This window comes from Peromyscus californicus, unplaced genomic scaffold, assembly GCF_007827085.1.
Source record: "Peromyscus californicus insignis strain IS unplaced genomic scaffold, ASM782708v3 Scaffold_11__1_contigs__length_118956290, whole genome shotgun sequence".
Classification (NCBI taxonomy): domain Eukaryota; kingdom Metazoa; phylum Chordata; class Mammalia; order Rodentia; family Cricetidae; genus Peromyscus; species Peromyscus californicus.
The window spans coordinates 55,065,872-55,087,679 of NW_026294402.1; the positions used below are offsets into that span (position 1 = coordinate 55,065,872).

At 45.5% G+C, this 21,808-nt stretch overlaps 1 protein-coding gene across 1 annotated transcript in view; it reads right to left on the bottom strand.

The window, feature by feature from the left end:
- Positions 1 to 21,808, bottom strand: part of Thsd4 (thrombospondin type 1 domain containing 4) — a 584,444-nt gene that overhangs the window by 539,064 nt on the left and 23,572 nt on the right. The window contains exons 2-3 of the mRNA XM_052762797.1: positions 19,992 to 20,088; positions 2,940 to 3,009 (exon numbers count right to left, since the gene is read on the bottom strand). Coding sequence (XP_052618757.1) covers positions 2,940 to 3,009; positions 19,992 to 20,020 — 99 coding nt within the window. The 5' untranslated portion in view covers positions 20,021 to 20,088. The remainder of the gene's footprint in view (positions 1 to 2,939; positions 3,010 to 19,991; positions 20,089 to 21,808) is intronic.

Here is a 21,808-nt window from a genome sequence, read left to right on the forward strand (position 1 = left end):
AAAGCAACCTACCACCCAAGGAAGCCCTAAGCGCCTTCTTCTCTTGGCCGAATGGCAAGAACCTTGGCAGCCAAGACACATGTGTTTATTATGTGCAACAACTGTTCTGAAATGTCTTTCCCTCGAGTGAAGAAATCTATAAATGGCAGGGGGCGGGTTTAAACCTAGTCTTCGATTGCAAAGTTCTTAATAATATTTTGACAAGGAGGTACTGTATACCAAGATACGATACTGTTTGCCTTAATGTTTTAAATTCAACATTCTAAAGCAACTCATAAACCTTTCTCTTTCCATTAGCGGTTAAAAGAAAACCTTTGAGAAAGATGAGGGGATGGTCTAGACAGCTCAGCAGGTAAAGGTTTTGTTCTACCAAGCTTGATGACCTGAGTTCAATTCCCAGGACCAATACAGTGGAAGGAGAGAAATGACTTTCATAAGTTGTCCTCTGAACTCCACATGTGCCCCTTGGCATGCATTACACACAACACACCTAACACCACACACACACACACACACACACACACACACACACACACACACACACACACGAAATTTTTTGCTTATTATTATTTTTTTATATATCTCAACCCTCCCACCTCCCCTCTTCCCTCAACCCCCCATCCACTCTTCTTCCTCTGTTTCTCTTCAGAAAAGGGACAGGCAGGCCTCCCATGGATCAAGTTACAATGATATATTAAGGATGAAGCAATCTGGTAGGAACAGGTCCCAAAAGCAGGCAACAGAGTCAGAGACAGCCCCTGCTCTCACTGTTAGGGGTCTCACAAGAAGACCAAGCTACATAGTTGTAACATATATGCAGAATGCCTAGGTCAACCCATGCAGGCTCCTGGTGGTCTGTTCAGTCTCCGTGAGCCCCTATGAGGCCAGGTTAGCTGGTTCTGAGGATTTTCTTGGGGTGCTCTTGATCCCTCTGGCTTCTACAATCCTTCCTCCCCTCTTCCTCAGGATTCCCCAAGTTCTGCCTAAAGTTTGGCTGTGGGTCTCTGTATCTGTTCCCATCAGTTGCTAGGTGAAGCCTCTCTGATGACAGTTGGACTTAACTAAATGAAATGTAATTAAAAAATTTTAAAGAAAAATGAAGGTAACATCTATTTGGGAACCTTTCACCATGAGACTCAATACATATAACATTCAGGTTATCTTGAAAGACAAGGGGAGACAGCAAAATAATTGGATTATTTATAAAATATTTTTAACTGTGATCGCATATTTGAGCATCAACAAGAACAAAAAGAACACCATTAGGGCAAGTCAACTCTTAGTCCCAATAATACCAAACAATAATAATTGACAGTACAATAATAATTTTTTACAACCTTCTACTTATTAAAATTGTGACTGCGGGCCGGGCGGTGGTGGCGCATGCCTTTAATCCCAGCACTCGGGAGGCAGAGCCAGGCGGATCTCTGTGAGTTCGAGGCCAGCCTGGTCTCCAAAGCGAGTACCAGGAAAGGCGCAAAGCTACACAGAGAAACCCTGTCTCGAAAAACCAAAAAAAAAAAAAAAAATTGTGACTGCGGATGAGACAACAGAGTGAGAGGTTATAAATTTCCAAACCAATCTGGCAAAATGAAGTCTGGACCTTGGCCAGGTCCCAATCATTCCATTAGTTAGTCATTCAACAAGTATTGCATTGAGCACCTACTAGGCCAGGCTCCACTCTAGAGTTAGAGCAGTGTGTGAGAACACATTCATGGAGCTGTCTCGCAGTGGGGAACAAAAGAGACTTCTACCTGGTTCAGAAAAACAGAACATAAGCCCTGGATCTAAAAGAAATTAGATTAATCAGATGAGAACCCCAAACACTGCTGGGGGAGGGTGAAACCCTTCACACATTCCTTCCTTTCTCGGTCCGTTTTTGCTTCTGAACTTCCCCTGTGAAAACCCTCTCCTAGCAAAGCCCACTTCAATACAAACAGCGACTCTCCTCTCAAGACCCAGGCAGCAGACACGGCCTTGAGGTACTCTGTCCAAGTGTCATGTGTCTATTTCTTAGGAGCCCCAGACGCATGGCCAGGCAGCACCAAGCTGGCTCATGTCCCAGGGCAAAGTTCTCCATGAAGTGGGCAGAACTTGAGGGGAAGTGAGTTCTTCATGTCCTGGGGGCCTAGAAAGCTGGCCTCTGGGGACTGAATCCAGGGCTCTTGTCAACTGTCTAGCCCAGTGGTTCTCAACCTTCTAATGCTTCAACCCTTTAATACAGGTCTTCATGTTGTGGTGACCCCAACCTTAAAACTATTTTGTTGCTACTTCATAACAATAATGTTGCTACTGCTACGAATCATAATATAAATATCTCTTCTGCAGGATACCTAATTGCAATCCCTGTGAAAGGGTCGTTCCACCCAACCCCGAAGGGGTCACGACCCACAAGTTGAGAACCGCTGGTCTAGACTAATTGAAAGGGAAGCACCAATGGGGTGGGAGGACTAAATGCCGAGTTCTTCCTTCCCAGAGCCCTCACCGGCAGTAGAGACTGGGGCCCTCCATCGGTGATCACAGCTCCCTATGGAGAGGGCGGTTTCCTCTCATATCACATTAGCTTCTCCAATCTTCGCCTGCCTATGGCCTTGAAGGTGTGCTCCCACATGTACCAGCTCTGGCAAGTGCTACCCACTCCTGAGTGGGGCCTCTGCCTGCGAGCGAGCCTTGGCCATGCTTTCCCACTCAACTCGAGGGACACAGGCTGCAAAGCCAACTCTGCTCTCAGATCAGAGACTGACTCTGAGCACTGGCTTCATATCTGAGTTCCAGGAACTTGGAAAAGATGGAAAGACTGCCGAATATTCCAGAAACAGGCTTCTACTCAGAATCAACTGGAACTAACCTCCAGGTAGAACAAGGATAAGAGAAGTGGCCACGGTGGCCACGCCCCCTCTGGCAGAGAAGCACAATGGTTCTGAGCGGCCAGGACTTACCTTTCTGTGTTCAGTAGAGGGCTGCGGGCAAACAAGCTGAGAACCAAGCATCAGGAGGGCGCCCAGCACACTAGGGAAGAAAAAGAGCAACAGGCAGGGCTGTGAGTCCGTCCTGGCAGCACCGAGAGGAAGCTGGCATCACCAGCTCATTACTAGAAGGGAGGGGTCCTGCCACCCTGGGTCCTAACCCAGAGAAGACACAGAGGGAAAATGAAGCAGCCCCATGCTGGGGAAAGTCATGACAAATGTGGGTTCAAATCCCAGACCTACTACCTCCCAGCAGGGCCTGTAGGTCTGAGATAGCTTCTAGGAGGCTCAGTCTTCCCCTTTTAAAATGAGAATTTGGCTCAAACTTTGAGAAGTTGGCTCAAAGGTGTGGAGGATAAGACAGCCACCACCCCTCACAGAGAACACAGCACATGCCAGTGTGTGCCCGTTAGCCGAGTAACAAGATCAGCCCCTCCCCCAATAGCCCAGTCTTGCTTTAGAGCCCTACTCTGCCCATCTGTAGCCCTTGCGGTATCACAAGGGATTAGCTACCCTAAGCCCCACTGTCCCCAGCCCTGACTAGGACTTGTCATCAAGTAAAGATACAGATTTTTATTTTTTCATTTATTTGTGTATGTATGTATGTATGATATATGTATGTACGCATGTCTTTTGGCCTGGCCTAGAGGCATTGAAAAGCAGTATGAAGCCCTAGCTGCAGATACATGTAGGCATGGATCCCAATGCTGCCGTTCCCACCTGGACGATGCTGGGCAAGCTAAAATCTCTAAGTGATAAATATTCTCATCTTCTGTGAGGATCATGGAACACTGTGGTGGTTTGAAAGAAAATGGCCTCCAAAGAGAGAGGCACTATTAGGAGGTGTGGCCTTGTGTAAGGAAGTGTGTCACTGTGGAGGTGGGCTTTGAGGTCTCATATATGCTCAAGCCAGCAAGACAGTTCACTTCCTGTTGCCTGCACAGGATGTAGACCTCTCAGCTCCTTCTCCAGCACCACATCTGTCTGCATGCCGCCATGTCCCACCATGATGGTAATGGACTAACCTCTGAAAATATAAGCCCCTCCAATTAAATGTTTTCCTTTATGAGAGCTGCCATGGTCATGGTGTCTCTTCACAGCAACAGAAACACTAACTGAGACAAACAAGATAGAGGGGAAAAATATGTGGCTAGCAAGTCAGAGGAGTAACAAGTGGTGGCAGGACTGGAGAGATGGCTCAGTCAGTCCAGGGCTTGTCATCAAATGTCATGCCCCGAACACACATTGTAACAAAAAGTCAGTGGAGTGGTGGGCACTTGTAATCCCAGTGTTGGGGAGTTAGAGACAGGAGGGGCCCTGGGGCCCCAAGGCCAGCCAGCCTAATGTGGATACTCAGGAGTTCCACAGCCAGTATGCAACCTTGTCTAAAAACAACAACAACAACAAAACCAGTACAGTACCCAAGGAATAACACCTAACACTACTCTGGCCTTCACCCGTGTATAAATGTACACACACACACACACACACACACACACACACACACACACACACACACACGAGAATTTAAGTGCCAGACTCTGGGTTTCTAATTAACAATGCCATTATTCTGAACATTCCTGGATCACTGCATCTTATGAATATATTTTAGTGCTTAACCGTGAAAGCAGTTAAATTATGCAGCAATTCCCAACCTTTTTGAGGCCTCCATCACTGAGGGGTACAAAAGAAAAAAAAACCACCACTCTGTGGGGCTAGAGATGAGGAGAACACAGTGGCATCTGGGAGCCAAGGGTACAGAATTAGAGGAGGGCTCCACCCCTCTCTAAGCATCCAGTATGCCACCAGGCCAACAGTATTATATTTACTATTAAAGGCGAAAGTATGAAAGGTGGATTTATTACTTGCTGGGCCTCTAGCTAGACCACTGTGACCCAGTAGGATTTCCCGTGGCGGCCACAAGTTCTAGCTGCACTCTCCAATGCACAAACAAATCTACATCAATGCTTCTCAACCTGTGAGTCTCCACCCCTTTGGGGGTCAAATGACTCCTTCGTAGGGGTTACCTAAGACCATCCAAAAACATAGATATTTACATTACGATTCATAACAGTAGCAAAAATAGCGAAAACAATTTATGGTTGGGATTACCACGACATGAAGAACTGTATTAAAGGGTCACAGTGTCAGGAGGGTTGAGAATCACTGCTCTACACTGTTTGGCACCCACAAGGCTTATAGTAAAGAACAGGTCTCAATGGTGATGTTACAGAGTCCGCAATTAACTCTAAAAAACATTTACTAAAACAACAACAAAAAGTATTAATCTATCAAAAACATCCCAAACACACTTTCATTTCAACTTTTGATTTTGTTCCATTTTTTAAGGAATATTTTTTAGGACAGTGCCTTTTCTAGATAGTCTCGGCTGGTCTGGCACTCTCTGTGTAGTCCAGGTTAGCTTTGAACTCTTACAAATCCTTCCCCCTTGGCTTAGTCCCTTCTGGGTAATCCTGGCAAGCTAACATCTCTAAGCCACAAATACTTTCATCTTCTGTGAGGATCACAAAGCATGAGGACAGGCGCAAACATTCCAATCCTGGTTAAGTCAGAGAAGATATTTAAGAACCTGGGGCTGGGGAGATGGCTCCCTGGGAAAGCACATGAGGTGTGAGCAAGAAGACCTGAGTTGGTCTCCAAGACCCTTGGAAAAAAGCGGCACGGTGGCACAAACTAGTTTTTGTCTTTCCCCCCACCCCTTTTATTTAAAATACTCTTTCTCACATAATCTATCCCCTCCCCCCCCTCCTCCCAGTCCCTCCCCACTGTCCCTCCCCTCCGGATCAACTCCCTTTCTGTCTCTCCTTAGAAAAGAACAGGCTTCTAAGGGATAACAATAAAATATAATAAGATAAAAACTATCACATCAAATTGGACAGGACAGACCAACAGAAGGAAAAGAGCCCAAGGAACAGCACAAGACTCAGAGACCTTTTCATTTGCACACGCAGGAACCCCATAAAAACACTAAACTAAAAGCTGTAACATATATGCAGGGGACCTGGTGCAGACCCGTGCAGGCCCTGTGCATGCTGCCTCAGTTTCTGTGAGTTCATATGAGCTCTGCTCATGTTGATTTAGGGGACCTTGCTTTCATGGTGTCCTCCATCCCCTCTGGCTCTTACACTTTTTCTGCCTCCTCTTTCAAGGATTTTCCTGAGCTCTGTGGGGAGGGATTTGGTGAAGGCATCCATTTAGGGCTGAGAGTCCCAAGGTCTCTCACTCTCTGCATAATGTCTGGCTGTGAGTCTCTGCATTTGTTCCCATCTGCTGCAGGAGGAAGCTCTGATGGTGGCTGAATAAGGCACAGAGATCTATGAGTATAGCAGAATGTCATTAGGAGTCCTTTTATCACTGTTTATTTAGTTTTTTCTTTTCTTTTTTCAGACCAATATCATTTGGTTTTACCCTAGGTCCTGGGTTATCTAGTCTCTGGTTCTTCATCATCCAAGCAGTGTTGGGTATGGGTTCTATCCCGTGAAGCGGGCCTTTAGTCAGATCAGACATTGGTTGGTTACTCCCACAGCTTTGTGCCACCACTGCACTAGCATATCTTGTAGACAGAATACCATTGTAGATCCAAAAGTCTGTGGCTGGGTTGGTGTTTACATTCCTCTTTTGGTAGAATGCAGAGTACCTTCCTGTACCAAAGATTCTAGAACACAGGAGTGGGTGAAGGCTCTCTGTAGGCACCGGCTTGACTTCTCCATGGTCACTGAGGTGTGGAGGTGTTGTCTTCAGCAATGGGGCCTTGCTGTCAGTTTGTGAAGAGCAACCTGTAGTCTTGGCAACAGCCTGTGTTGTTTGGGATTCCTGTGGGATCCTTGGGCCAACAACTCAATAAGATGTAACCCAACCCCAGTAGTGGAAGCTTCATTTGGTGAGAAGAGATAGCCAGTTGGGCCTCTGTCTCCCCTATTATTTGGCGATTTCATTTAGATCACCTTCATATATGTATATATATATATATTTAGGAAGTTTCTACTATATTAGGTTTCCATACACTCCTCAACTGCCCCTTAATTTTATCTGTCTCTCCCTGTACTCCCTCTCTTAACCCCCTCTCCTCACACTTGATCCTTCTAGTCTTCCCATCCATCCATAATTATCTATTCTACTTACCTTTCCTTAGGAGATCTATCTGTTCTCTCTAGTCTCTTACTCTACACCTACCCTCTACGGTTCTATGGATTAGAGCTTGGTTATCATTGACTTAACAGCTAATAACCACAGGTAAGCAAATACATATCGTACTTGCCTTTCTAGGTCTGGGATACCTCACTCAGAATGATTTTTTTCTACGTTTTCCATTCATTTGCCTGCAAATTTCATGATGTCGTTCTATTAATGGCTAAGTAATACTCCATTGTGTAAACATACCACATTTTCTTTATTCATTCATCTTTTGAGGGACATCTAAGTTGCTTTGAATTTCTGGCTATTATGAATAGATCAACAATGAACATGGTTGAGCAAGTGTCTCTTGGCAGGATGAAGCGCCCTTTGAGTTTATACTAAGAGTGACATAGCTGGATCTTGAGGTAGATTGATTCCCATATTCCTGAAAAATCACCACACTGATTTCCACAGTGGCTGTACAAGCTGGCACTTCCACCAGCATCAGATGAGTGTCCCCCTTACTCCACATCCTCATCAGCATGAGCTGTCACTTGTCTTGTTGCTCTTAGCCATTCTGACTAGTATAAGATGAAATCTCAAAGTAGTTTTGATTTGCCTTTCCCTGATGGCTAAGGATGTTGAATATTTCTTTAAGTGATTTTCAGCCATTTGAGTTCCTCTTTTGAGAATTCTCTGTTTAGATCTGCACCCCATTACTTAAATGTGTTATTTGTTTTCTTGGTATCTAGTTTCTTGAGTTCTTTATATATTTTGGATATTAGCCGTCTATCAGATGTGTAGTTGGAAAAAAAATATCCCATTCTATAGGCTGAGTGGCACGAACTTATAAGTCTAGTCCTAGGAAGGTAGAGGCAGGAGAGTCCAGGGACTTTCTGGATAGCCAGCCTAGCCTAAACGGCCATCTCCGGCCCAGTGAGAATCCCTATCAAAATAAGGCAAACAGTTCCTAAGCAATGACACCCTATACCCCACACACGTACACAAACAAATACACACAATAATCCTTCTGTCAAAACAGCACTGGGCCAGAAAAGCCTCCCAAACTGTGCCGCAGTGATGGGAGTAACATCTAGAGATTGGCTCCCAGACAGTGGGGGAAGATGGTACTGTCTACTTCTATGCCCCTAGACTCAGTTTATCCTAGAAATCAAAAACACACATCTCAGCCTGGGTGCACACGCCCCTAGGTCTCATGACCTTAACTAAATGCCCTCTCTTCCATGCCTCAGTTGCCAAATCTGTAAAATGGGGATAATATAGCCTGTCCAGGCCACCTCAAGTGTGTTAATGCTGAGGAGCACACACTTTGAACCTGTGCCTGCAAATCAGGACAATTTCTAACACAGCCTGGCACCGTTCACTCTTCAAAAGAAAACCAGATTGGTGTGGTTTCGTTACAAAAACAAACAGCAGCTCTATAAATGTGTCATACCTCAGTCCCTCAGAGCCCTCGGCTTACACAGTGGCCACATACTTGTAGTGCCAACAGGAGCAGTTCTGCATAACCACTGATTCCACTGAAGCATTCAAGGGGACGGCGCAGGAGAGAAGGACATTCATTTTCCTGTCTCAGAAGAACTTAACTTCAAGTTGCCTGTGAATTCCACCTCTTCCCTCAGCTGCTCAGGTCTCTGCTTAGAGCTTTTGTCTCCCGTGAGACTTCGTAGTTACTGCGTAGAACCACTCCATCTTCCAGCCAAGACCATTTCTTTTCCCTCAAATGACTCGTAACATTTACATGTCTCTCTCTTCCCATTAGAAAGTATCACCAGGTCTGGAGAGAGCGAAGGGAACAAAGTGTTTACCACACAAGCACCGACCTGAGGTCAATCCCTAGAAGCCACATTAGAAGGGCCAGGGTGATAGCTCTCCCTTGGAATGCCAGAGCACTAGGGAGGCCGGGCAGACCGGTTCCTGGGACTTAGTGGCCAGCCAGCCTAGTCTACTCAGTGGGCTCCAGGCCAGGGAGAAACACTTCCCCCCCAAAAAAAACCCCTGAATTAAAAAAGGGGAAAAAAAGATAGATGGCATCTGCAGAATAATACCAGAGGCGTCCTCTGGCCTCTACATACATATAAATCGAGTGTACACATACATGCACCTCCACACACATACATGTATCTCCACACACACATGTATCTCCACACACATACATACACCTCCACACACATACATACACCTCCACACACATACATGCACCTCCACACACATACATGCACCTCCACACACATACATACACCTCCACACACATACATACACCTCCACACACATGCATACACCTCCACACACATGCATACAAACACATTCACAGATTATAGCGTGAAAAGGAGTGGGGAATTGATTTTGTCTCTGTCTTATCCCCAGTCCTTAGCAGAGTACCTATGATACAGAAAGTGATTGATATGCTTAATCAATGAATAATGCACTGAATTAATGAATGGTTCCTGGAACTGGTGAGTGATGCTCCCCTATCTAGATGAACTCTGAAATTTTAGACAAATGAAACTCATGGGAATGAAGATTTTAAAAAGTCCAAAATAACTTCTGGAGCTTCTAAATGTTCTTTTATAAAGAATGTATTAAAAGAAGGTTGGTTTTATTTTTAATTTTTATGTGACACCCACCCCAAAAAGCAATCTCACCAGATTTCCAAGAGAAATGCTTGCTGATGTATCTCAGTGAAAAGATACTTAGATGCTCCAAGGTCTCCTCTTTGCTAGCTGGGCCCTGGTGAAGCTCACACACACAGGAATCCCCAGCCAAATGTTCTGGGATAAAACCTTAGTTATTAAATAGGCTCTGCTCTGAATGGAATAAAATAAATTCCCCCAGAGGGGAAATTATTCTTTGGGCTGCAATAACAACAGTCGGGGCAATATATAACCCCAGGGGCTAGGGAAGCTCTGTCAAGGGGTGAAGGCTTCCCTCCCCTGCTCAGCGGAGGCTGTCTCGGGCTACCCAGCCCTGCTCACACATACCTCACTAATTAATAGTCTGTCTCTGTGCCCACACTTCTTCCAACCACAGGACAACCCAGCACCGCTCCCTGCTCCTCCTGACCCAGTTCCAGATGAGTGCCGGGGACCCGGAGACCGCAGATGTGTCTGTGTGAAGCTCCTGCGCTTCCACTCGGATAGTTTGCTTTGGCAAAGGGCTCTCCGCTTGCAAGTTTTGAAGGATTGAAGGCTACCAGGGTCTTTGGCAAACAAATCACAAGTTCCCTTCAATGTGGAATGTGGGGAGCCATATACCTCCTAAAATTTCCCAATCCACCTTGCAGTCCAAACTACGCAACATCTCACAGCAATCAAAATAAGAGATACGCTATTCATCCACCGCTGGGGTAGATTTCAAGTCCTTAACGAGAAAATAATGCACAGTGAAATGGTACAAGATTTACATCACAGAACTAGGGCTCTAGGTTTCTGTATTTGCCTTGGCCAATTCTGCTCCCCACACCCAACCATCCAATTCCAGCATAGGCTATGTCTCGCCACTGCCTAGTTCAGATCCCCTCAATGGGCTCAACACCATTTGAGTGTCTCAAGTATCAAAACAAGAAAGAGGGGTGGGAATCCCCCTTCATTCCTTTTCTCCTTTTTTAATACAACCCAAGAGATACATAGGGAATGGCCTAGAATTGAATCAACCTGCACCAATATCTCAGTACTGAAGTGCAATCCCCACCTCAGGCAGCCACACTCTCAGCCCCAACTCTAAACTGCCAGACACTGGAGCTTCCTGGGGATAACAGCATCCTCTCTCTACAAACTAACCCCTTGCCATTTTTAATGCATCCATTGTCTTTGCGAAGGCCAGCCTTAGCTACACGGCAAGTCCTAGGCCAGCTTGGGCTATGTGAGACCCTGTCAGAAAAAGACAACAGGAATGATGAAAATGAGAAGGAAGAAGAGGAGGAAGAGGAGGTAGAGAGGTAGAAGAGGTGGTGGAGAAGGAGGAGGAGGAAATGATGTCGGCAGTGGCGGGCAATCACCTAAGTTCTAACTTTTTAGCATGTAATCTATGCATTTCCCCTCCTTCCTTATTCAGAGTGTCCTGCGCTTAAGTAATTTTTCTTAGCTTTGCAGCATCACCAGTGAGTGTCATTCAAAGCACTGGTCACTGGTACACACGAGATCTCTGGGGCATAGTGGACTTCTGGCAACAGAGAGAGGCCTAGACATATCACGCCCTCCTTCCTTCTCTCAGTTAAGAGATGGTTCTCTGTATAATTGTGTCCTCTTAACTTGGCTCCCATCAGGTCCCCCCTGGCTTGGGAAACCTGTATCCAATCAAGCTACAGCCAAATCAAATCCAACAGGCTTCAGGGAAAGACCGGCCTGGTCTGTGTGAAGTGAAACATTTCCATTTCACAGCATGGACTTAGACACCTTTCTAACTGCACACTGGATTTTATTGCCTATTTCCAGGTCCTCGGTGCTTACAGCCATTCATGTTCTCTGGAAATGCAAGGTGCTCCATCACACCACGGCTTTTTAAGACTGAGAGCCCTTTGGTGAATTTCTCTCTCTTTCTCTCTCTCTCTCTCTCTCTCTCTCTCTCTCTCTCTCTCTCTCTCTCTCTCTCTCTGTCTCTCTCTGTCTCTCTCTCTGTCTCTCTCTCTCTCTCTCTCTCACTTAGGATGTATCTCTGAATCCAGCAGAATCATCAGCTCAAAACAAGTAGGGGGAGTAAAGAACAGAGGGCAGAATGGAAGAGAAGGGAAAAAGGAAGGGGGGAATGCTAAATGGGGGGGGGGCTCCGTGGGAGAGTATGGATTAGCGAGCCCTGGGTCCATCCCCAACACAATAAAAGCTAGGCACAGGCATGGTGGTTTAGATCTGTATTCCCAGTACTCCAGCAGTGGAGGCAGGAGGATCCTAAGTACAGGGTAAGTCTGAGGTTAGCCTGGGCTACATGACACCTGTTCAAAGAAGAAAACAAGAGGAGGAGGAGACAGGGGAGATGGGAATGGGGGAAAGCAGAAGGTGAAGAAGGAAGAGAAAGAGAGAGAGAGAAGGGAGAGGAAGAGGAGAAGGAAAAAATAAACCAGAGCGAGGCTGTGATACACACTCCTCATCAGTTGGGTTTTGCTTGTTGTTTTCTGGTTTTGTTTTTTGTTTGCTTGTTGTTGGTTTTGTTGGGGGGTTTTTTGGCTTGTTTGTTTGCTTTTTGTTTTTTGGTCTTTGGTTTTTGGTTTTTCTGTGACAGAGTTTCTCTGTGTAACAGCCCTGGCTGTCCTGGAACTGACTCTGTAGACCAGGCTGGCCTGGAATTCCAAGATCGGCCTCCTGATCTGTCTCTGACTCCCAAACGCTGGGATTAAAGGAGTGCACCACTACCACCAGGCTCAGTTGTTTGGTTTGTTTGTTTTTTAATGCATCTCAAAATTCCCCATGGTGAGAAAGTAAAGCTAGTAAAAGGAAGGTAAGATAACTTTCTCCCGCAAATTAGAGCAATTGGTTCTAACTCCTGAGGATGCAAAAATTTTACCTGGGGAGGCAAGGAATGGCTAGCTGGCAGCCCAGTGATCACACCTTGACACCATTCAACTCCATCTCAGTACAGAATGTTCTAGCAAATCCCACAATCAAGCACTGAGTGATGAGGACAGGGTCCAGGTACAGGGCTGTGCCAGGCATAAGGCAAAATCAATCCTGCCTGGATGCTTGCCGTCATTTTATAGGTAAGCTTTGCCAGGGCAGTCCTCCAGAAACGCATTTTATTTCCTCTGGCCTCTCTGCCTGCCGTTCAGATGGCTCCCACCAGAAATCCACAGATGAGAGTCCAGAAGGTCCTTCCTGGACACACTTCTATGCTCTTCCCATCGGTCTAGTAGCACTCACATGCCCGGTTACCAAACCTGTTTGCACTGGTAGTGAGCGAGCGCTCTGCTCTGCGATGACACAGAATACCCTAGCGGTTCCCAGAGCTGGGAATCCGAACACAGCAGCTGGTGTATTTGACGGCTGTGTCTACAAAAGTGAGCTGAGTGCTGTGGAAAGCCTCGAGAAAGGCAATCAGCCAAGGAGGGAGGGAGCGGCTGGCAAATTAGGTGTGGATGAGATAACTGCAGATGATTAGGGGCAGAAAAGAAAACCCTTAAAACCTAGAGTCATTCTGTCCTCAGACTACTTTGCAAATGTCTTTAAATCCTCACCCAGCTTTAAAGTGGAAACCTCAGATAATGCTTAGGGGTGCGGCTTGCATAAGAAAGACAATCAGGGCTTCGTGAGCAAAGAAACACTCTTGGCCCCACATCAAAACAAGCTGTGCGAGGATGTACATGTGTTTTAAGTTTAAAGTAAACCATTGAAGGTGTGTCATCCGAATGGTTTCCATGCTTTAACCTGCTTTTGGGATAAAGTCGCTGATCATCCTAGTCAGGAAAACAAATTTTTGTCTTAATTTCCTTCATATATAAAAGGTAATTATTACTTTATGTGTTCAGTACTTCATCCTACAATCCCTAGTCAGATGGGTTATCCACTGCACTGATGGTCTGCCACTCATTAGATATTCTAATGTATTTACTGACTATCACCTGAGCAGTGGTTCAGGCGACAGCTAACACAAATCCCAGTCTGACTTTTTGTTTGTTTTTGCTTGTTTTAAGGGGTTGTTTTAAGACAGGGTCTCCTACAGCTTCAACTCTCCATCCTCCTGCCTCAGCCTCCCAAGTGCTGGAATTATAGGTAGTGCCTTGCTGGCCTGCCTTTGAAATACCAGGAAGTTTAAATACTTGATTTAGTAGTCAATACTTTTCCTCTACTTCCTCTTTCTCCTCTTCTCTACTTCCCTCCTCTTCTTCCTCCTCATTTCCTGATCTCCAACAAAGGGACAGTGGTTGGCCCTGGACCTTTCCAATTACCACATATTTCTTCACCCCAGGGGAGACTGCAGTGTTCATTAACCGATCGCACCTCCAATCGCCAGCCCTATCTTGGATGCTCTCACACACAGGCCAACAGTTCTCTGAGCCCACTTCCCCTCACATTGGTCCTCAGGGTCCTTTTCCGTGGCCCCAAGAGGCCCCAAGAGCAGCCACCCCCTCTGGCTCTCATTTCCCCAATCCCTTTTGGTTGTATTTCTAAGTGGAATGGCTGACAGGCATTAACGTAATAATGCTTCTCTGGAGTGTATATCAAGGAAAGGAGAAGCTAATGTTTTCAAAGACTAAAACCAGACACTTGACCTAAGGCCATGGACTGTAAAACCCTTAAAATGATCCAGACCTCTCCTCCATAAGACCTATAAAATTCACCATCTAACTGTAATGGCCCTAATTACATCTGCATTTCTTCAAAAACTACCGTTCAAAATAAAAACGGCCAAATCAATTCTATTTCCTGCCAGTGTAACCGCCTCCTTGGCATTTAGTCGTTTTGTTTCCTCCTATGTTTTCATTGGAAACATGAGGTTTGTCAGCTCTGCTGAGGCATGCTGAGAAGTCAGCAAAGAGCACCTGCCACTCCACGACTCAAGGGCTGTTGGTTGGTGGTGTCAGCTCACCATCATGGATTGCTAAACTTCGCGGTGAGGAGAAAATCTTGTTTCCTTTCAATCAGTCACAAAAGAAACAAATGCAGCTATAATGGTACCTACAAAAAAGGGGGGGGGGGCGGACGAGGGAGATGGCTCAGACGGTAAAGTGCTTGCTGTCTATGCAAGCATGAGACCTGGGTTCAGATCCCCAGCATCCATGTAAAAACCCAGGGCTATGGGGGGGCATGGCAGCAGGCACCTGCAATCCTAGTCCTGGGAAGGTGGAGAGTGGCGATTCCCTCAGGCAGCCATTCTAGCGCAATCAGTGAGCTCCAGCTTCAGCGAGGCACCCTGTCTCTAAGAGGAAGGTGCAAGACTAGAAGATGCCTGGATCGGACCTCTGACCTTCATACTTATTCACCACACATGCAGGCACACCTGAATGCATAGGTGCACACAAACGTTGTGCATACAACACACGCAAATGCATACACACACAGGACATGTGATTTGAAGTCTAAGAAATACAAACACTTCTGTGTCACATTGGCACATTTTCTTGCTGACTTGGAATAGATGTAGACAAATTTTACTTAAATTTGTTTACTTAAATTTGTGGCTTCCTCCAACCTTTTGATCCAAAGGGATGTTATGCATCTTGAAGCTTTCGTGTGCATCCTGAGCTTATCCATGACTTTAGTAACAGTCTACCCAGCTCATTCAGGGTTAAAGTTTTTTTGTTTTTTTTGTTTGTTTGTTTGTTTTTTTAATTTATTTTAATTTATTTTGCAATACAATTCAGTTCTACATATCGGTCACGGATTCCCTTGTTCTCCCCCCTCCCGTCCCCCTCACCTTCCCCCCAACGCCCCCCCCCCATTCCCATCTCCTCCAGGGCAAAGCCTTCCCCACAGACTGAGGTCAACCTGGTAGACTCAGTCCAGGTAGGTCTAGTCCCCTCCTCCCAGGCCGAGCCAAACAATCCTGCATAGGCCCCAGGTTTCAAACAGCCAACTCATGCAATGAGCACAAGATCTGGTCCCACTGCCTGGATGCCTCCCAAACAGATCAAGCCAATCAACTGTCTCACCCATTCGGAGGGCCTGATCCAGTGGGGACCCCTCAGCCATTGGTTCATAGTTCATGTGTTTCCATTCATTTGGCTATTTGTCCCTGTGCTTTATCCAACCTTGGTCTCAACAATTCTCGCTCATATAAACCCTCCTCATTCTCGTTAATTGGACTCCCAGAGATCCACCCAGGGCCTAGTCATGGATCTCTGCATCCAGATCCCTCAGTAGTTGGATGAGGTTTCTAGCACAACAATTAGGGTGTTTGGCCATCCCATCACCAGAGTAGGTCAGTTCGGGCTGTCTCTCGACCATTGCCGGCAGTCTGTTGTGTGGGTATCTTTGTGGATTTCTGTGGGCCTCTCTAGCACTTTGCTTCTTCCTGTTCTCATGTGGTCTTCATTTACCATGGTCTCCTATTCCTTGTTCTCCCTCTCTGTTGTTGATCCAGTTGGGATCTCCCGCTCCCCCAAGCTCTCTTTCCCTCGACCCTCGCCTTTCATTACCCCCACTCATGTCCAGGCTGTTCATGTAGATCTCATTCCATTTCTCTGTCATTGGGCGATCCCTGTGTCTTTCTTGGGGTCCTGTTTTCCGGGGGTTAAAGTTTTAATGCATCTTCCGCTACTGGCTTTGACTAGGCTTCTTTTCATTGCTAGAGTTCTGAGCAGAGCAGGGGTCTATGTTAATTCCTGGGCTTCACTGTCTCTTTCAATGCAGAGGAAGTTGACTTTCTGTTGCCCTGTGGCTTGGCAAGGACTGAGGAGGGGTTTTTGAACTAAATCTCTGCATGTCGGTATTGTGAATCCCCTCGAATGTTTTTTCCTCTCGGAGATTTTCTGGCCAGCACGGGTCTAACTGCAGCCTGCTTTCCCTCTAGACAGAGAAATCCGCTGACTCTTTCCATCCATCCTCATGCATCTGGTCAGTCTGATAACTATGGAAGTTGTCTGAATGAGCACGTGTGCCTGCTCCTCTTCTACTGTGTCAGAGACTTCTCACTCTTATCAGAACTCTCCTCCCCCAGAACATTTTAAAAAGCATTTCAACAAAAGGCATTATAGCTTTGGTTTTGTTTGTAAAGCATAAAATATATTGAAATGGTTCTGGAGAAAAACATGCACATAGTAGTTGGGCGGGTGAGATGGTTCCTCAGGTCCAGGCATGTGACATTAAGCAGAATGATGTCTGGGATCACATGGTGGAAGGAGAGAACCGACTCCCAAAAGTTGTCCTCTGACCTCCCCCCACAACACACACACACACACACACACACACACACACACACACACACACACACATCATTCTAAAATAAATTTTTAAAGACATACAGTAGGTAATGCATGTCTGGCTTCTGATGGAAGTCTCCAGTTTATACTCCTACAGAGTCGCCTGCCCAGCCCCATAATTCACATTCTCTTCCTCCAGTCTTGACAGCAGAACCCTTGATGAAACACCCACCAAGGAGACCTGTCCAAACAGTCTTTGCCACAGGACCCAGCGCAGGGGCCTGCCAAGACTCCACAGCCTGCCGGCCAGGTAGCAAGGCCACATGCAGTTTCCAGTCGCTCCCGCCAGGCTAAGTAAGGTCAGAGGTCCAGGTAATTTCTTAGAAACGATGGCCAGTGCAGAGGTGGGAGGTGAGCTTGCTGTGAGGCCTCCCTCAGAGAGGGATGGCTACCACCACACACCTTGATCTGACCACTTTGGGAGGAGCCTGCATTCGAATTCCAGGATGTAAAGGAAAAGAGCAAATAAGGAAAACACAGCAAATGGGACTTTCCCCATGAAGTGCTTTGCTTATGTAGCCTGGGTGCTCATGTCTTTGGGGGAGCCCTTTTTGATGACAGCATACTCACACCTGCTTGCCAGGTAGGGCATCCCCCTCTTACCCTCCACTTGCTCTTTCCATCCAGTTCAATGTCCGACTGTAACTTCTACTTTGTTGTACATCAGTGCCATGTGACACACTGCAGAAGTGGCCAATGGCCAGACTGACTTGCCTTTATTCTCACTCTCCTGTGGTTCTGCAGCAGTGTTGTGGGGTCTCCCATATGTTTGGCACATATTGTATGTTTAGAAATACCATTTAATGTTTGAGGGTGATCACTCTGCTGATAGAGTCTTATCTAGTACACATGAGGTCACGGGTTCCACCCCCAGCACCCCATAACCAAGACAGGGTGACACACACATATAATCCCAGCACTTGGGAGCTGGAATCTAGAAGATCCAAGAGTTCAGAGGTCATTCTTGTTTTCACAGAGAGTTCAAGCCCAACCTAGGATATGTAAGACTCTGTTTGGAAACAAATTTCATTTTGAAGTGTTAAGCTTTAAGGTAACCAAGCATTGGTTTAGGCGGCTGCTGATGGCTGGATATTACACAGGTCAGAAATGAAGCTTTTCTGCCCTCTCTTGCTGACATCTGACATATCTGTGACCATGTCATTAATGCCAAGTTTTGTAGTTCCTGTGGGATTTTGGATTTCAAGCATGCACATGACTGTTGGTATAAAATTTTACAAGCAACAACACATTAAAGCACACACATACTCTATACTCAATTCAATGCTGTATATGGGCCCTGAAGCATCTGCTTGGCAAATGTTGTCGCCTAGCTGGGCAATCGCATGTGGTGACATCATAACATGTCACAGATCGTTTGCATTTTTAGCATGAGTTGTTGGCATTTGAGAATAATGCATGGTTAGAGAGGAGGAAAGACTGTAAGATACCCTGAGGGTGCAGCTTTGAGACAGCACACTCTTCTTTCCCTCTGTCCAGACTGTCAATCGGTTTAGGTAAAGAGCATCCCAAAACCTCAGGGTGACCTCATCAAAGAATTGTTATTAACTGCAAGACCTTACTTGGGATGTTCAGCATGCTCGTGAAACAGAGCAGCTAAAACAACCACTAAATAAACTCAATGCGAGGAAGATGTGAAAGAATCATCCAGAAACCCTGACTCCAAATGTTGGTGGTCACTGATCTGACAATGTGTAAAAGTTACAAATTTGTACCTAGGAAGTTCATTTTTATCAATAAAACCTGTTGTCTATTTTATATATTGAGATCTCACATAGGATTTTGATGAAATCATTTTTAAATTCTTATTTATTGGTGTGTGTGTGTGTGTGTGTGTGTGTGTGTGTGTGTGTGTGTGTGTGTGTATGTGTGTGTGTGTGTGCACGCGCATAGAGGTTATGTAGAGTTCAGAGCACAACTTTTAGGTGTTAGTTCTCTGTTTCCACCTTGCATTCCAGCGACTAACCTTAGGACATCAGGTTTGCAAGACAAATGCTTTTACCTGCTGAGCCATCTCACTGACCCTGATTAAATAATTTTAAAAATTCCATTATTTTATTTTATTCTATTAAGATAGAGTCTCACATAGACCAGGCTGGCCTTATCTCTATAGTCAATTTCTGATCCTCCTGCCTCTATTTCCTGAGTACTGGAATTATTGCCATGTGTAACCAAAGCCCAGTTGATTTGGTACTTAGAATCCAAGCATCCACCAATTGAGCCACAGCTCCAGTCCCCTATCGGTGTTTTGTTTTGTTTCAAGTTTGAAAACAATTCCAATAACATGGATTACATTTCCAGTATTTGAAGCCCTTATTCTGAGTCTGCAGATAATGCAAGTCCATGTCCATAACTTAGTATCTCTGAGAACTGATTTTCTGATCTACAAAATAAAAAGGCAGTACTTACTCAATTTACCATATACGCATACTTAATATAAGAAGCAGGTTTTAAAATTAAAGTGGAGATTCATGGAAGTTTTGAGCAGAACAGACCAGGGTAGTAATAATACCAGATAGGTTAAGTCAAACTCTGTGGGGCTGTAGCCAGGGTTACCTGTGGTCGTAGGGGATCACAACGCTTTTCCAGTTCCTTAGATAATACTATTACATAAGATATGATACATTTTCCCTGATATCCAATTATTTACCTAAAAATGAATTTTGTTTTGAGTCCCAGAGTTTCCCAGAAGACAGCAGAGTTCAAGCCACCTGGACCTTGTTCTACAGCGTGTAGCTCCTGGCCTGGAAGGACCTTCGGAAATGTAGACAACTGCACACCTGAACTACTGTATCAAATACTAGTGAGATGCACAGCCCGAAGACCAATTACTTAAGAACCCATAGAGTAAAACAGAAACCCCAAACTCCATTTTGGGCCAAGGGGGTATGCTTATTTAGTACAGTATAGAGTGAACCCAGAGCCTGGCAATGCTAGGCAGGGGCACAGCACAGAGCCACACCCCAAGTGCTGCTTCTGTGTTTAAGAGGTTTTCTGCTCACCTGAGACAGCTTGTGAAATGGAAAACCATGATGCTGCAGGTCCAGGCTAAGGCAAGGGTTGCTCGGAGGTGTCCCCAGTTTTCTGCAGGTTCAACTCCTATAGAAATGAACATGGTTATTTTTTTAGCGTCACTTGCCTGGAAAAGTTCTAGAGCCCAATCACAGAAAGAAACTGGGATTAAACAAACGTGAAAGGGCTGACAAGATGGCTCAGCTGGTAGAGACACTTGCCACCAAACCTGCCAATCTGACCTTGATCCCACACGGTAGAAGGAGAAAACTAATTCACACAAGTTGTCTTCTGATAGTACCATGTATGCCTCGGCAAACACCACACACACACACACACACACACACACACACACACACACACACACACACATGCACACAAATTAAAACAAATAAATAAAATGTACTAATAAAATACACACAAAAAATAAAACAAATAAATGAAATGTACTAATAAAACAAACAAACAAACACACACACACACACACACATACACACACTAGAAGCTACTAAAAGAAAAATGCCATTTCCCAGTCATGGTGACCAGGATTTCCCAGCTGGAAGGTGATACTGAAGGAACACGAGGGAACGGCCTTCCAGGACACTCAGAACAGTCCCTGACTGTGACAGCTAATCTTCATTGGCAAGTTGAGGGTCTCTGGACTTGAGTTGAGGTGTCTTCTACAAGACACACCTCTGCCTGTATCTATGGAAGCATTTCCAGAGAGGTTTAGCTGAGGAAGAGCCATCCTGAATGTGGGCGGCACCCCCTAGGAGCTAGGAATCCCAGACTAAATGCAAAAGGAAACAGAGAAACCCAAATGGACATCAGCATTCATCTTTCTCTGGGTTGACCGTGAGCACCACGCAACCAAGCATGCTATTCTCTCATGGTCATACCTTCCCTATCACGATGGACCATATCCTCTCAAACCATGACAACAGACTACTCTTCCCTTAAGTTGATTCTATATTTGGTCACAGAAACAAGACAAGTAACCAATGCACCAACCCACAGAAGATGTTCAGTAGATCACTTTCAGTACAATGCCCTCAGGCACCCGGGTGATGAGGGGTTGGCATTAGGCAAACTGCTCTAAAAATCCAGTGGCTTCTGACTGGCTATCTGACCCGAGAAAGTCATTTTGGCAAGTCAGAATTTTGATTTCCCGACCGTATAGTACCATATAGTAAAAGTACTGCCTAACAATTAAAGCGGGGAGTACTGACATCAGCAGAACGCTCTAGATGAAAGAAGCCAGACACAAAAGAACACACATTATATGGCTCCATTTACAGGTAGTATTCAGAACAGGAAAACACACAGAGATGGGGAGTAGATGAGGAGCTGCCAGGAGCTGGGGGAGGAGAGGAGGAAGGTGGTAATGGAGAAGTATACCATTTGTTCCTGGGGTGACAAAAATGTACTAAAATTCATAGCAGTGATTACACAACACTATGAATAGACTAAAATTCATCACATTATTGATGAACTATGAGTTATCTCTCAACAAAAACTACTTATAAACGCTGCCTAGGACTGAAGATACAGCTCTGAGCTAGAGTTCTAGTTCAGCATGGATAGGGCCCTGGGTTCAACTACCAGCACAGAAACAGAAACCCTGCATGAAATACCACGGGTGGGGCCTGCAGATGTGGGTCATCTGGTAGAAAACTTGCCTAGCATGCACAAAGCTCTGGGTTCCACACCATCACCATAAAAAAATAGGGCTAGCATGCCTATAATCCTACCACAGGTGGTCATGCAGAATAAATGGGGAGACATGTGAAGCGTGTGCGGCCAGCGG